The 15,574-nt window shown below is 44.0% G+C and overlaps 1 protein-coding gene across 2 annotated transcripts in view; it reads right to left on the minus strand.

The window, feature by feature from the left end:
* The window catches only part of ERI1 (exoribonuclease 1), a 30,997-nt gene that overhangs the window by 10,950 nt on the left and 4,473 nt on the right, over positions 1–15,574 (minus strand). Inside the window, exons 1-2 of one of the 2 annotated variants that reach the window (XM_077814813.1) lie at positions 11,469–11,981; positions 10,031–10,206 (exon numbers count right to left, since the gene is read on the minus strand). In XM_077814813.1, the coding sequence (XP_077670939.1) occupies positions 10,031–10,083 (53 nt within the window). In that variant the 5' untranslated portion in view covers positions 10,084–10,206; positions 11,469–11,981. Of the gene's footprint in view, positions 1–10,030; positions 10,207–11,468; positions 11,982–15,574 lie in introns of those variants that run through there. The other variant, XM_077814812.1, reaches the window with a different exon arrangement.

Here is a 15,574-nt window from a genome sequence, read left to right on the forward strand (position 1 = left end):
ATAATAGCTTATCTTAACTAATTACCCTCTCACAGTTTGTATGGTAACTTCCAACTTATCTGTATATGTGTGCGTGTATCTATCTATCTATCTTCTTACTATATGTTCCATTCTATGCATCCGATGAAGTGGGCTGTAGCCCACGAAAGCTTATGCTCTAATAAATTGGTTAGTCTCTAAGGTGCCAAAAGTACTCCTGTTCTTTTTAATTTGGATAATGTTTATAATGGCAGAAGGTTAAAAACTGGAGAGAGCTTTTATTTTCTAATAAAATTATTTTTAAAACCACTGTACGGGGAGTTGCTAGCTGAGAACTGCCATGTTACAAATCAAGAGGTCAACAGACCTGTAGGCAACGCATATGTGGTCTTGCTATTGCACCACAAACACTGTGGCTGCTATGTGTCCGAGCAGTTTCAGACGTGTATAGGCCAGTGTTTGGGGGCTGACTCTGACCTCTGAGATATGGTTTATCAGTGTTGCGAATCTGTGCTGTGGTAGGGATGCTTTGGCCTCTATGGTGTTGAGATGTGCCCCAATGAAGTCCAGCTGTCGAACAGGGATTAGGGTAGATTTTCTTTTATTTTTCTGTAGCCCTAGATCCCTGAATAGGGTGATCGTTGTCTGGACTGTGTCCAGTGCTTCTTGCCAAGTTGGGCCTTTGAGAAGCCGATGGTCCAGGTATGGGAAGAGCAATATCCCTTGTTTGCGTAGATGTGCTGCTACTACCAGGACGGTTTTCAAGAAAAGCCTTGGTGCAGCGGCTAGGCTGAATGGTAGTGCTCTGTACTGGACGTGTTCTTGTCCTACTGTGAACCGCAGGTATTCTCTGTGAGCGGGGTGTATTCTCTGTGAGCTGGCTGTATTTTAAAGAATCCTTATTGAGGTTACAGGGACGAACCATTCCGATGTGTAGAAAGAATAGTAAATATGGCAGGGGACCGGCTTGGCTTAACAGTGAAATACTTGCTAATCTTAAATACAAAAAAGAAGCTTACAAGAAGTGGAAGATTGGACAAATGACCAGGGAAGAGTATAAAAATATTGCTCGGGCATGCAGGAGTGAAATCAGGAAGGCCAAATCACACCTGGAGTTGCAGCTAGCAAGAGATGTTAAGAGTAACAAGAAAGGTTTCTTCAGGTATGTTAGCAACAAGAAGAAAGTCAAGGAAAGTATGGGCCCCTTACTGAATGAGGGAGGCAACCTAGTGACAGAGGATGTGGAAAAAGCTAAAGTACTCAATGCTTTTTTTGTCTCTGTCTTCGCGAACAAGGTCAGCTCCCAGACTACTGCACTGGGCAGCACAGCATGGGGAGGAGGTGGCCAGCCCTCTGTGAAGGAAGAAGTGGTTCGGGACTATTTAGAAAAACTGGATAAGCACAAGTCCATGGGGCCAGATGTGTTGCATCCGAGAGTGCAAAAGGAGTTGGCGGATGTGACTGCAGAGCCATTGGCCATTATCTTTGAAAACTCATGGCGATCGGGGGAGGTCCCAGAATACTGGAAAAAGGCTAATGTAGTGCCCATCTTTAAAAAAGGGAAGAAGGAGGATCTGGGGAACTACAGGCCAGTCAGTCTTACCTCAGTCCCTGGAAAAATCATGGAGCAGGTCCTCAAGGAATCAATTCTGAAGCACTTAGAGGAGAGGAAAGTGATCAGGAACAGTCAGCATGGATTCACCAAGGGCAAGTCATGCCTGACTAATCTAATTGCCTTCTATGACGAGATAACTGGCTCTATGGATGAAGGGAAAGCAGTGGACGTATTGTTCCTTGACTTTAGCAAAGCTTTTGACACGGTCTCCCACAGTATTCTTGCCAGCAAGTTAAAGAAGTATGGGCTGGATGAATGGACTATAAGGTGGATAGAAAGCTGGCTAGATTGTCAGGCTCAACGGGTAGTGATCAATGGCTCCATGTCTAGTTGGCAGCTGGTATCAAGTGGACTGCCCCAAGGGTCGGTCCTGGGGCCTCTTTTGTTCAAAATCTTCATAAATGATCTGGAGGATGGTGTGGATTGCACCCTCAGCAAGTTTGCAAATGACACTAAACTGGGAGGAGAGGTAAATACGCTGGAGGGTAGGGACAGGATACAGAGGGACCTTGACAAATTGGAGGATTGGGCCAAAAGAAATCTGATGAAGTTCAACAAGGACAAGTGCAGAGTCCTGCACTTAGGACGGAAGAATCCCATGCACCGCTACAGACTTGGGACCGAATGGCTCGGCAGCAGTTCTGCAGAAAAGGACAGAGGGGTCACAGTGGACAAGAAGCTGGATATGAGTCAACAGTGTGTCCATGTTGCCAAGAAGGCCAATGGCATTTTGGGATGTATAAGTAGGGGCATTGCCAGCAGATCGAGGGACGTGATCGTTCCCCTCTATTCGACACTGGTGAGGCCTCATCTGGAATACTGTGTCCAGTTTTGGACCCCACACTACAAGAAGGATGTGGAAAAATTAGAAAGAGTCTAGCAGAGGGCAACAAACATGATTAGGGGACTGGAACACATGACTTATGAGGAGAGGCTGAGGCAACTGGGGATGTTTAGTCTACGGAAGACAAGAATGAGGGGTGATTTGATATCTGCTTTCAACTACCTGAAAGGGGGTTCCAAAGAGGATGGCTCTAGACTGTTCTCAGTCGTAGCAGATGACAGAACAAGAAGCAATGGTCTCAAGTTGCAGTGGGGGAGGTTTAGGTTGGATATTAGGAAAAACTTTTTCACTAGGAGGGTGGTGAAACACTGGAATGCGTTACCTAGGGAGGTGGTAGAATCTCCTTCCTTAGAAGTTTTTAAGGTCAGGCTTGACAAAGCCCTGGCTGGGATGATTTAATTGGGGATCCGTCCTGCTTTGAGTAGGGGGTTGGACTAGATGACCTCCTGAGGTCCCTTCCAACCCTGATAGTCTATGATTCTATAGTAATATGAAAATAAGCATCTTGGAGGTCGAGGGCTGAAAACCAGTCACCCTTTTGCAGTGCTGGAAGTATCGTACTCAGTATGACTACCTTGAACTTTTGAGCTCGTACAAACTTGTTGAGCTTCCTGAGGTCCAGCATAGGTCTCCATCCCCTATTCTTCTTCTGGGTCAGGAAGTAGTGTAAGTAAAACCCCTTCCCCACGTATTGCGAAGGCACATGTTCTACGGCACCTAGTAGTAGAACATGATCAACTTCTTGTCGTAACAGGTGCTTGTGAGAAGGGTCCCTGAAGATGGACAGGGATGGGGGTAGGGTAGGTGGGCGGGAGGTAAAAGGGATCATAGAATCAGAGAATATCAGGGTTGGAAGGGACCTCAGGAGATCATCTAGTCCAACCCCCTGCTCAAAGCAGGACCAATCCCCAATTTTTGCCCCAGATCCCTAAATGGCCCCCTCAAGGATTGAACTCACAACCCTGGGTTTAGCAGGCCGATGCTCAACCCACTGAGCTATCCCGTCCCCAAGTGGATGGTATAGCCTGACTGAACAATCTCTAACACCCATTGGTCCGTGGTTATTGATGCACAGATATGGTAGAATGGGCGAAGGCGATGACCAAAGCATGGGGACAGATCGGGTGAAGGAGGTTGTTCAGACCCTAGACAAAAACTTCAGAATTGTTGTTTGGGTGCAGCCATTTGAGATGAAAGGGTTGAGACTGAGGTGGTCTCGGTCGCTGCCAACATTATCATCTTTGCAAAAACTGGAGCTTTTCTCTGCTCCTGTTGGCTGTGTTTCTGGGTGGCCCTCCCTCAACAGTTTTTGACTTTTGCATCTTCTCTTTGCAGGTGGAGTGTAGATCCCCAAAGTGCGAAGAGTGGCTCTCGAATCTTTCATCAAGTGGAGCACCTTATCCGTCTTGGTTTAAAATAGTTTCTCTCGGTCGAAAAGTAGGTTTTTGGCTTTGGTTTGGAGTTCTTCAGGTATGCCAAAGGATTGTAACCAGGGTGCTCACTGCATAACCATGGCTGTGGCCATGGTTATAGCTGTCGTATCTGCTATGTCCCAGGATGCTTCGAGGGCTGTTCAAGCAACAAGTTGGCTCTCATTTAGAATAACCTAAAAATGTGCTGGTTTCTCTTCTGGAAGCTCCTCAGTGAAAGAGCTCATCATATTTATCATAACCATATTTAGCTAATAAAGCAGAATAGTTGGTGACTCTGAGTTGTAAAAACAACAAGGAGTCCTTGTGGCACCTTAGAGAAATTTATTTGCTTACAGTATTTTTCACTCCATGCATCTGATGAAGTGGGTTTTAGCCCATGAAAGCTTATGCTCAAATAAATTTGTTAGTCTCTAGGGTGCCACAAGGTCACTCCTCATCGTTTTTGTTGATACAGACTAACACGGCTACCGCTCTGAAATCTAAATTGTAGCGTCACCAAGGAGTAAACTTTTTGTCTGAAGAGGTCGATCCTTGTGTGTTCCTTGTCCTGTGGGGTCGATCTAAACCTGTGATCACCAACCAGTCAATCGCACTCGACTGGTAGATCTTAGAGGATCTCCCAGTTGATCGTGATCTCCGGCAGTGTACTGCGGCTGCTGCTAAGGCAGACTCCCTGCCTACCCCGGCCCTACACTGCTCCCAAAAGTGGCCAGCACCACCCCGCAGCTGGGGTTCTCCCTCCACACACTGCTCCTGCCTGCAAGCACCGCCCCCACAGTTCCCATTGGCTGGGAGAGCTGCAGGGACAGTGCTTGCAGAGAAGGGCAGTGCACGGAGCCACGTCCCCCAGGTGCGCGTTGGCCCCTTCGGGGAGCGGTGTGGGGCCAGGGTAAGCAGGGACCCTGCCTTGGCCTTGCTGCGCCCACCACCGACCAGGAGCCGCCAGAGGTAAGTGCTGCCTGGCAGAAGGCCGCACCCCAACCTCCATCCTTGAGCCCTCTCCTGGAGCCAGCATCCCAAACCCCCTCCTGCACCCCAAATCCCACCCTGAGCCCCCTCCCAGAGGCAGCACCCCATGCCCCCTTTTGCACCCTGAACCCACTCCTGCACCCCAAGCCCCACCCCTGCAACCCTTCCCAGAGCTAGTACCCTGCCCCCCATCCTGTCCCCCAACCCCCTACCCCTGCCCTCTCCCAGAGCCAGCACCCCATACCCCCTCCTGCACTCCAACACCCTGCCCCAACCCTGACCCTCCTCCCAGAGCCAGCACCCTGTACCCTCTCCTGCACCCTAACACTGTGTCCCAGCCCGGAGCTCCCTCCTGCACCCAAACTCCCTCCTAGAGCTTGCACCCCTCACCCCCTCCTCCACCCCAGCCCCCTGCCCCAGGCTCAGCCCAGAGCCCCCTCCCACACTGCGAACCCCTCGGCCCCAGCCAAGAGCCCGCACCTGCTCCCAAACCCCAACCCCTTGCCCCAGCCTGGTGAAAGTGAGTGAGGGTGGGGGAGAGTGAGCGACCGAGGTGGAGTGGGGGGGGGGGGAGGTGGAGGGTGTGGGGCTATGGGGAAGGGGCGGGTTAGATCTTGGGTTGCCCTTAGATTCCAAAAGTGATCTTGGGCGTAAGAAGGTTGGAGACCACTGACCTAAACTGTTGTTGTTTTCCGCGTTGATTAGCGGTGTCGACCACAAAGGAATTAGGAGGTCAGTCGGAGAAGAGGAAGTCTACCCCTCTGGCAGGGACGTCGTACAGGGAATCTCAGACTTACAAAACAATTCGTTCCTCAGAATTGCGTTGTAAGTTGAAATGTAAGTCGAAACTGCTTTTCCCATAGGAATCAATGGTTTTAAAGGGGGGACTGGTTCCTGAACCAAGGGTTGATGCACTATTTTCACCACAATAACCCATAATAATGTGTACTAAATGAATTATAGATGACTAATCACATATGCTTTGACTTTCCAGAACTTTTTGAAGGGCTTTTGGCTGGGGGCTTCTCTGAAGCCTGGGCTGCAGGTTTCTCTGGAGTCTTCTTGCAGTCTTAAAGTGTCCAAGGAAGTTTGGACAGATGTTCTCCTCTTCTCCTTGTAAATTTCTCTGTAGCAGCTGTAAGTGTTGGATATGCCCCTATTCACAGATGCAATGCGTTCAATGTTGGGAGACAGGCTGGGCAGACAGCCAGGCAGGCAGCTGCTCAGAATGCCAACAACATACTATGCAGAACTGGGCTTGCTTTTTACCGAGTTGCTTGTAAATAACTTTGTGGTCATGTTATAATGAATGGAGCTGGAAGGGGGTCCCTTGCAGTCTCTTCTTGTTTGATTGGCTTCCTCGGCCAGGCTAGCTTGTTGCCAGGTAGCCTTGCCGCTTGTTTTTGATTGGCTGAGCCCGGGGACGGGAGCCAATCAGAAAGCTTGAACAGTAAAATCAGTGATTGGCTGAGGCTCAGCATGTGATGCGTGCTGTTCTCCCTGCACATTGTAGATGAAACAAGTGTCGTAGGTGGTTAGGTGGTCTGTAGTAGATCCCTACCGGGACATCACCCTTGTTTCTTCACCCCTTTTATCCTTACACAGAGACATTCAACAAGTCTGTCTCCTATTTCCATCTTAACCTCAGTCCAAGTATATACATTTTTAATATATAAGGCAACAGCTCCTCCCTTTTTTCTCCTGCCAGTCCTTCCTGAGCAAACTGTACCCTTCTATACCAATATTCCAGTCATGCATATTATCCCACCAGGTCTCTCTGATGCCAACTATGTCATAGTTGTGCGTATTTACGAAAATTTTGAGTTCTTCCTGCTTATTCCCCATACTTCTAGCATTAGTATACAGACATCTAAAATACTGATTTGATTTCCCCCCTCCCGCCCCATTCTGTCTTATCTCTCCTTTATCCCTGCTATGACAGCCCATGCTCCCCCCGAAATTCCAAACCTTCTCCTAGGTTTCACAGATCATAGATCATAAAATATCAGGGTTGGAAGGGACCTCAGAAGGTCATCTAGTCCAACCCCCTGCTCAAAGCAAGGCCAATCCCCCCCAATTTTTGCCCCAGATCCCAAATGGCCCCCTCAAGGATTGAACTCACAACCCTGGGTTTAGCAGGCCAATGCTCAAACCACTGAGCTATAGACTTACCTGTGGGCTTTGGTCACCTGACCCTTCTAACCTAGTTTAAAGCCCACCTCACTAGGTTAGCCAGTCTTTTTACTTTAGACTCATATGTCCTTTTCTTTATACCAAAGACCTTATTAATTTTTAAAGTTGTATATATTCTTCTGTTTATTGTTCTGTGTATTTCCCTGGTCATCCACACTGAGGGGGTGAGCCACTGTCACTGACAAATACCTCTAGTGTATTACTCAAAATTAAAAAAAAAAAATATATTTGTTTTGTTTCCCGAAACTTCAACTATTCCGATGAAGTGAGCTGTAGCTCACGAAAGCTTATGCTCAGATAAATTGGTTAGTCTCTAAGGTGCCACAAGTACTCCTTTTCTTTTTGCATCAACAGATTGTTCTGATTGTAGAATCTTTGTTGGTGATGCATAAGCGAGAAAAAAAAATAAACAGCTTGACTTTTAAATTCCACGTTAGTTTTGCAGAGCTGGCAGTTAGGAAAGAAATAAAAGACTACAGATGTGCGCTAGAAGCCACTGAGACCCAATGATACCACTTTCAGAAAATCACTTTTCAGAGTAGTTACTTCAATACGGATCTTCAGAGTCAAAAATTCTGCAGCGAATTTAAAAGACCCCTGAAATTGAAAGTATATATTGGAAATGCTGACACACCCTGCCGCCAATTATGTCAGATAATGCATCACTGGTTCCACATAAACAGAGATTTAAAGATAATGTGCAAAAGAAAATAATTAGTCTTGTACTTTCTTTTTTCTGGATTGTTTACAATGTTTTTCCTCCTGCTTTTTTCTTTTTAAGTTAGGAATTCAGATCTTATCTTAGCCGGAAGACTCTACAGTGTCTGAAGAACTAATTAAGTGATAAGAAAAGGAGTACTAGTGGCACCTTAGAGACTAACCAATTTATCTGAGCATAAGCTTTCGTGAGCTACAGCTCACTTCATTGGATGCATTCAGTGGAAAATACCACTAAAATTTTCCACTGAATGCATCCAATGAAGTGAGCTGTAGCTCACGAAAGCTTATGCTCAAATAAATTGGTTAGTCTCTAAGGTGCCACTAATACTCCTTTTCTTTTTGCAAATACAGACTAACACGACTCCTACTCTGAAACCTGTAATTAAGTGATGAAATCATAAGAGTCAAGAGAGTTAAAGTTCACTATTTCAGAAGGAAAGGGATTTTTTTAGTTAGACTTTAAAATTTGTTTTTTTGCATTAACACCTTTTAACGTGAATGACTAATTACTATTTGGATAATGGAATTCTTTAATTTTTTTTTTTTTTAAGATTCAGTACCTTCACCCCTTTAATTACAGTGCTAGATCTCACAGTAAATATCACTGAAATCACCTGGAGGTCCCCCAGCAAAATCAGGAAAGACAAACTTTACATTCCATAAAGAAAAGGCGTACTTGTGGCACCTTAGAGACTAACCAATTTATTTGAGCATGAGCTTTCGTGAGCTACAGCTCACTTCATGGGAGCTGTAGCTCACGAAAGCTCATGCTCAAATAAATTGGTTAGTCTCTAAGGTGCCACAAGTACGCCTTTTCTTTTTGCGAATACAGACTAACACGGCTGTTACTCTGAAAACTTTACATTCCATGTATTTCAAAAAGTAGTAAGCAAGCAGAAAACAACCCTTTAAAAAATCCTTTCAACCCTTTGTCATAAAGAAAAAAATTCAATTTAAAAAAATTTCCTTTACAAGTGATCTTTAAAATAGAAAAGCAATAAAATTAATAATACCGTCATTAACATTTTCCAGTTTTCCTGCCTTCCAAATTAAGCATACTTTATGTTTTGTACTTTTCAAGAGCCTCAAAGACCCTCTTTATGGAGTGCAATTTAAAAGATAATATCCAGGCAATATCTGTTGGCAACAACAGAAGCAAGTAGGCGCAGTAGCACCATTAGTGAGAGAGAGGTAGGGGAACCAAGCCACAGTTGGTGTTATCCCTCTCAGTACTCCCGAACCCTGAACTGTGTAGGGGAGACCTCCTCACTCCAAGATCCATGGGCCCTAACCATGTAAGACTGGGGAGCAAAAACTGTTGAGGGAGGGCCACCCAGAAACACAGCCAACAGGAGCAGAGAAAAGCAGCAGCAGCTGGGACTTTTGGACAGTAATGATTTTTTCAGAGTCTGGTTGCTTTTTTCACTTTTTACTCTAAACTTTCTCTCTCTTCAGCCTCACTCCACCTGTCTTCTGTGTTCCCCTATCACCTGTCCCTTTCACGCTTTGTTTAACTAATTCCCTTCCATCACAGCCTCATTTAAAAATCCAAACAAAAAAACCAAACATTCCCTCCCTCACCATACACACGGCACAGAACCAACAGGATGCCAGCAAAACATCACATTGTTCACTTGATTGTATGTTATATGCCTGCAACACTTTATCTTCTCTATTTAGATTATAATCTCTTCGTGGCAGGGGCTGTTTCTTAATCTGTGTTTGTTCAATGCCTAGTACAATGGGGCCTTATTATGGTTGGGATCCCTAGGTAGTATTACAATATAAATAATAAGGACATTTTAAATTAATTTTCTAAACGATGAATGTTTTGAAAGATTATTTTAGAATCCTTAAAATTACTACAGTTCTTTTTCTTTGAAAAGATGACAGAAAACATCTCTTAAGAACCTTATAATTTACATGATCTTTCTATCTAATTTATGAATAAACATCACTGATTAGGACAGCACTGTTATGGGAACAAGGGTTATTCAGCAAAATGTGCTATACCTGCCGGCTTTACACAACTATGTGTAGGTCTCACCAAGAGTCTCTTTTTTTAAAAAATGCTGTCTGATAACAGAGGTTACATTTATCACTTAGATACTATGGAGATGGGATTATAGAAAACCTTAAGATAAATATTTTTAAAATTAATATTCAGATTACAGAAGGCTTTCCCTACTTTACTACAGCAATTTTACAAATGGAATCAAGAAAATGCCATGGCAATCCTTCTCAGAAATGATTAACAGGCTTATAACTAAATCTTACCTGGTTTCAAGTTTGAATTCTGCAAGTTTAGCTCTGAGCTCATCTCTACTCATTCTATTAATGTAACCATTGGTCACAGCAATTTCTTTGTACACTGGGTCACTGTAATCACTTGAACTGGAAGTGCAATGTTGTCCATTATTTTCTTCGCCATCAAGTCTACAACGCTGCTTGCCCTAGAAGAAAAAGTCTGCAATTAGTTTAAAAAAGCTAAAATGGAAGTTAAGTAATTACAACCGTCACATACCTCCATCACCAAAACTCAATGTAGCCTCATGCAGTTTTCCTCATGGATAGTATGTATTGGTTGATATAGCTAAAAATACATCAATATGCCAACTACTGTATCAGTTTTGAAAGGCCATCCTGTCTCCTTTCCATCATATAACTTTGCAATATACAGATGGTAGAAAAAAGAAGAGACTGGGATTTAAAATTGTTTTTTGGTATGACATAGGGATGTAAAATATTAAATGTTAAACGGTAAGCATTAGACTTACCATTAACCCACCCTAACCGTTAACCCCCGGACCGACTGGAACAGCCCCAGCACCAGGTGGGCGGGCAGGCCAAAGCAGTCCCAGGCCCTCTCCCTTGAATCGATTAACCAGTTCAACGATATAATTTTAATCCTTTAAACAGTTAACTTTTTTAACGATATTTACATCCCTAGTATGACATACCAATGGGGAAAGAAAGTGGGAGCAGACATCCGTCACACTTAAGCATAATGAAAGTGCCACTCCTCCCAGAAACGTAAGCTGTCAAAGGCTTAGCTGGATAAGGGAAAATATAAGAGTTTCTATACTAGTTTTGACCAAGATTTACACATTTGCCAGCAATAGTGTATAAAGTCAATATGACAACTAAGTTTTATAGTCATTCTGTTCAGGAAAGAAGCTGCAAAATCACATTTAATTCTACCACAACTCACTTTAAATCACTGTATCTAGGTGGTCATCTATACTAAAGGCTATTTCACCCCAGAAACTATTCTGCATTTTTGTACACATGATGCATTGTAACCTTTTCTGAAGTTTTCTCTGATTGTCAAGTTTGAAAGAATCTACAAGCTGCCATCACTCCTCATTTCTACAGATGGTTCTTCCAGCTCAAGCACATGGACAGAGTAATATTTAAGCTTGCCATCCTATTTTCTGTGCCATTCTAGAGAGGATATCAGTCCTCAGAGCTGTCAGACAGGCCAGCATCTTGCATTGGCACTTAATTCATGTTACTAAGTGTTTTGATTCCCCCTGCAGGTGAAGTGTACACCCTTGGTGCATTAGCTCAGATCACATTTCTCTTTGAGGCTTTGCAGAGTTTTGATGTGAAGGATGCGTCCTTCCATATTATAATCCACCCAGCTCATCAGAAATACATCACATTGTGCAAGAGACTAACACCAACAGCAATGGATTCTACCATTTGAACTCACCACACACCAAAAGTGTTCATGAAGTTTCTGGCAGCAGTGTCAGCCCACTCGAGAAGACCTGATATTTATGTGTGGATATCCATATTTCACTGACTGGTTAATCAGAGATTATTTATCCCAAAAGATGAAATATGCTTTCAGGACAGCATCAGGACTTTCCCATCATTGGGCATAAGACAAACTTGAAAAGTTCATTTTCATCACTGCGTAAGCAGTGGAGTTTATGGAGCAGTCCTGGATTACAAATCTTCTAAAGCTATCTCCCAAAGGGCAGATTCCAGACCATGCTCAAAACGATCCTTGAGTTTCAGGTAAAACCATGAGACAACTCTCTGATTTTACTTTGGACTGTTAGCATTCATGCACATAACGTTACTGTTCTAGTAAAAAATGGCTAAGTTCACTGCAAACTTGGCCAAGAACAGTTCATCAGCCCCAACTCAATTGCATGGATCTCCATACACCCTGCAAGCTGTGCTCTCCTATTGAAAAACATTGTCTAAACCAGAACATGTTTTCAAAGGCATCCACTTCACTCCAACTCCATCATCTCCTGTGGATAAAAGACATTTCAGGAATAGGCTGGGGAATTCACCTAGGTCAGTTCACAACCCAAATCCCTGGGACAGTATGGATAGCACTCGAGAAATACACAATAAAACATTATAAAAATGACAATCACTGACTGATTTCTTTATGTAAAATATGAAATTGTTTCTAAATAGTTAGGTGACTGCTCTTCAATGAAACTTAGTGGCCTGCCAAGTACTGGGGTTAACAGGAAAGACATTTTAAACAACACAGAACCAAAGTTTGAACACATTTTACAAAAGGTAAATCAATCGTATAGAAATGAAAGCATAAAATGTTTTAGCTGAAAGAATGTGCCAGGCTTAGGGCCTGTTGAAAAAAACAGGGGAGTTGGATAAAAAAATAAAATATTTACTGCAGAATACTCAGCCCAAAACACATTAGTAACTACTCTATCGGATAAACTGCAGGATTTGGGACCACTGTTTTGGAACAATATCCATATTTTCTTGGTTGTTTTTTTTTTTTTTTTAAATATACATGCAGGTCTCTGCCTTAGCAAAGACTGTCACTAATCACACAGCACTTATGTAAAGAATTTTTTTTTTTATTTAAATACATTCTCGTCATCAACTTCCTTCAAAAAGCAAGACTAGCCTAATTTAACAAGTATCTGAGGGAATGGACGTTGACCTATATAAAAAGAAAGACTAGTTACAATAATACATATTTTTAAGAGTTTTGCAAGAGATATAAAACATTGTGCTTCGGACTTAAACTGATCTCTAACTACTAGTGATCAGGAGGTGACTTCCCTGGGAGGCAGATGATCCAACTGAAGCATTTGACCGTGGGACATTGCCAGAAACAGGATATTTCAATATTTAGACCACAGGCCTGATTCAACATGGCAATTCCCAAGTTTCCTAACTGCAGTGACAAGAAACAATGGCTGTAGGCTTAATATTTTGGCGAGCTATTCTATCAGCATGAACTCATGGACAGTTAGTTGTCCTACTCCTCTCACCATGGTATCACAGCCCAGGTGCAGACTGTGCCGTCTGAGACACTTTTTCCAGTTCCCCAAATACACCACTTAATCCAACCACTCTCCAACAGGCCTCTTGGGTTACACCTCCCATATTGCCAACTACGTCACATAGCAGGCCAACTAGACTTGGACCCTGACAAAAGTCCTCCTCCAGGGGCCTGTAGCCAGTAACAATATGCAGTGACACAGGAGTATTTTCTCCAGAACAAAATATGATACATTTTGCTCAAACAGTGCACAGATCTTAGAGAATCTGTTATTTTTAACCTACAGTACCTACAAGGACACTGTATTACTTATGGCTTTCCCCATGAGTCCCTAGGTAGACATGATTTAGCCTCAGTGGCCCCTCCCCACTCTCTCTGGGCACCAAGTTACAGCTTTGCTTGTCAGCTCACGGCCTGCTGACACTCCCTCCCACCCCCATCAACACCTGTTAACAGAGCAACCCTCCCATCAGACTTAAAGCTGAGGGGTCCCTGTTTACAGCTATAAAGCTGGCTATTGTATATGAGATGTTCTTTGTCTCGGTTAATGTTTTACCCTTCTTATTTTATTTCTTTAACAACTCTTTTTGATATAATTTCACATTCATGAAGGGTGATAATCCCAGGTACAATGAAGATCATACGTAATATATGGGCTTCTGCAATACTCACTGCCTGCAAGTCCAATCCCACACACACGCACTTTTTAGTTTGGTAAAATGAAATCAGTGGGATTTTCACATTATCTGGCTCCTACATGTGAGGGTCACAGCCTAGCTAGCAGACTGCCATTGAGCAGCATATCTGGGAAGAGAAGTAGGTTTTCCTTCACACAAAGCTCATGCTCAAATAAATTGGTTAGTCTCTAAGGTGCCACAAGGACTCCTTTTCTTTTTGCGAATACAGACTAACAAGGCTGTTACTCTGAAACCTTCACACACTGGCTCTCCAAGATCCACATATGACAGATCAACCTGACTTCCTCATCCATGTCTCTATCCAGAGTCCCAAGCACTGACATCTCCCCCAAAGGTTGATCTTTTTTTAAAAAAAAGTGTTAAATCCTGTCTTCACCAGTGTTTAAAAGCCAATAGTTGAAACAGTGATACTCAGACCCCAGTGGTTCAGGAGCCAAATTAGCAATCAGCGTTACCCAAAAGAGCCACAGTAGTGTGAATTCATTGTTTCATTTGCTATTTATATTATATATACTATTCTCACAGCAAAATAACCAAGTATTATTATTTTATCAACTACAATTAGTTAACAAAAAGTAAAAGCATCCTAACTTAGATTGGTTAATAATTAAATCACATTGCTTTAACATCATGTGCTGCGAAGAGCTGCAAGAGACACAGTAAAGAGCCACTTGCAGTTCACAAGCCTCACCCTGAGCATCACTGGGTTAAAACATGTGAGCAAATGAGTTTTTAAAAGCCAGAGAAGTGGCTTAACACTGTAATGGCATGGCTACACTTGCGGATGTAGAGCGCTTTGAGTTAAACCTGCCTTCGGAGAGCACAGTAGGGAAAGCGCTGCAGTCTGTCCACATTTGCTGCACTTGCAGCGGCATTGGGAGCAATACATTATTGGCATCTGTCCCACAGGGTACCTCTTCCCATTCTGGAGCTGTGGCTTGTGGGAAGGGGGCAGAGGGTGCAAGGCATTCCGGGTCCTGTCCCAATGCCCCATGACGCATCGGTTCGCATCCCAGCAATCCCCGTGCTTCCGCCCACATTTGGCGCTATCTTGCAACGTTTTTTATACTGCACGCTCTGTCTTCCCTTTTGGTCTGCGGGAATAGAGCCCAAACTGCTGAGGAGTATGCTGATGGGTCGAGCCAGCACGTCACGTTTGGCAGTCGAGTTATTCCTTATGATCCAAAGTGACAGTGAGGGCTCCGACAATGATATCGACTTGAGTAACGCATATGACACGAGTTTGCTTGTGGCATTCACGGAGATGCTCACCACCGTGGAATGCTGCTTTTGGGCTCGGGAAACAAGCACTGAGCGGTGCAATCACATCGTCATGCAAGTTTGGGATGATGAGCAGTGGGCTGCAAAACTTTCGGATGAGAAAAGCCACTTTCATGGGACTGTGTGAGGAGCTCACCCCAACCCTGCAGCGCAAGGACACGAGATTGGGAGCTGCCCTGACGGAGGAGAAGTGGGTGGCTATTGCAATCTGGAAGCTGGCAACTCCAGACAGCTACCGATCGGTTGCTAACCAGTTTGGCGTAGGGAAGTCGACTGTTGGAATCGTGTTGATGCAAGTTTGCAGGGCCATTAATCGCATCCTGCTTAGAAGAACCGTGACTCCGGGTAACGTGCATGACACTGTGGATGGCTTTGCACAAATGTGTTTCTCTAACTGCAGAGGGGTGATAGATGGCACACATATTCGAATTCTGGCACCAGCCCACCTAGCCTCCAAGTATGTTAATCGGAAGGGGTATTTCTCTGTGGTTCTCCAGGCGGTTGTGGATCACCGTGGGCGTTTCATGGACATTAATGCAGTCTGGTCCAGAAAGGTGC

This window comes from Eretmochelys imbricata, chromosome 4 (assembly GCF_965152235.1).
Source record: "Eretmochelys imbricata isolate rEreImb1 chromosome 4, rEreImb1.hap1, whole genome shotgun sequence".
In the NCBI taxonomy this organism is placed as follows: domain Eukaryota; kingdom Metazoa; phylum Chordata; order Testudines; family Cheloniidae; genus Eretmochelys; species Eretmochelys imbricata.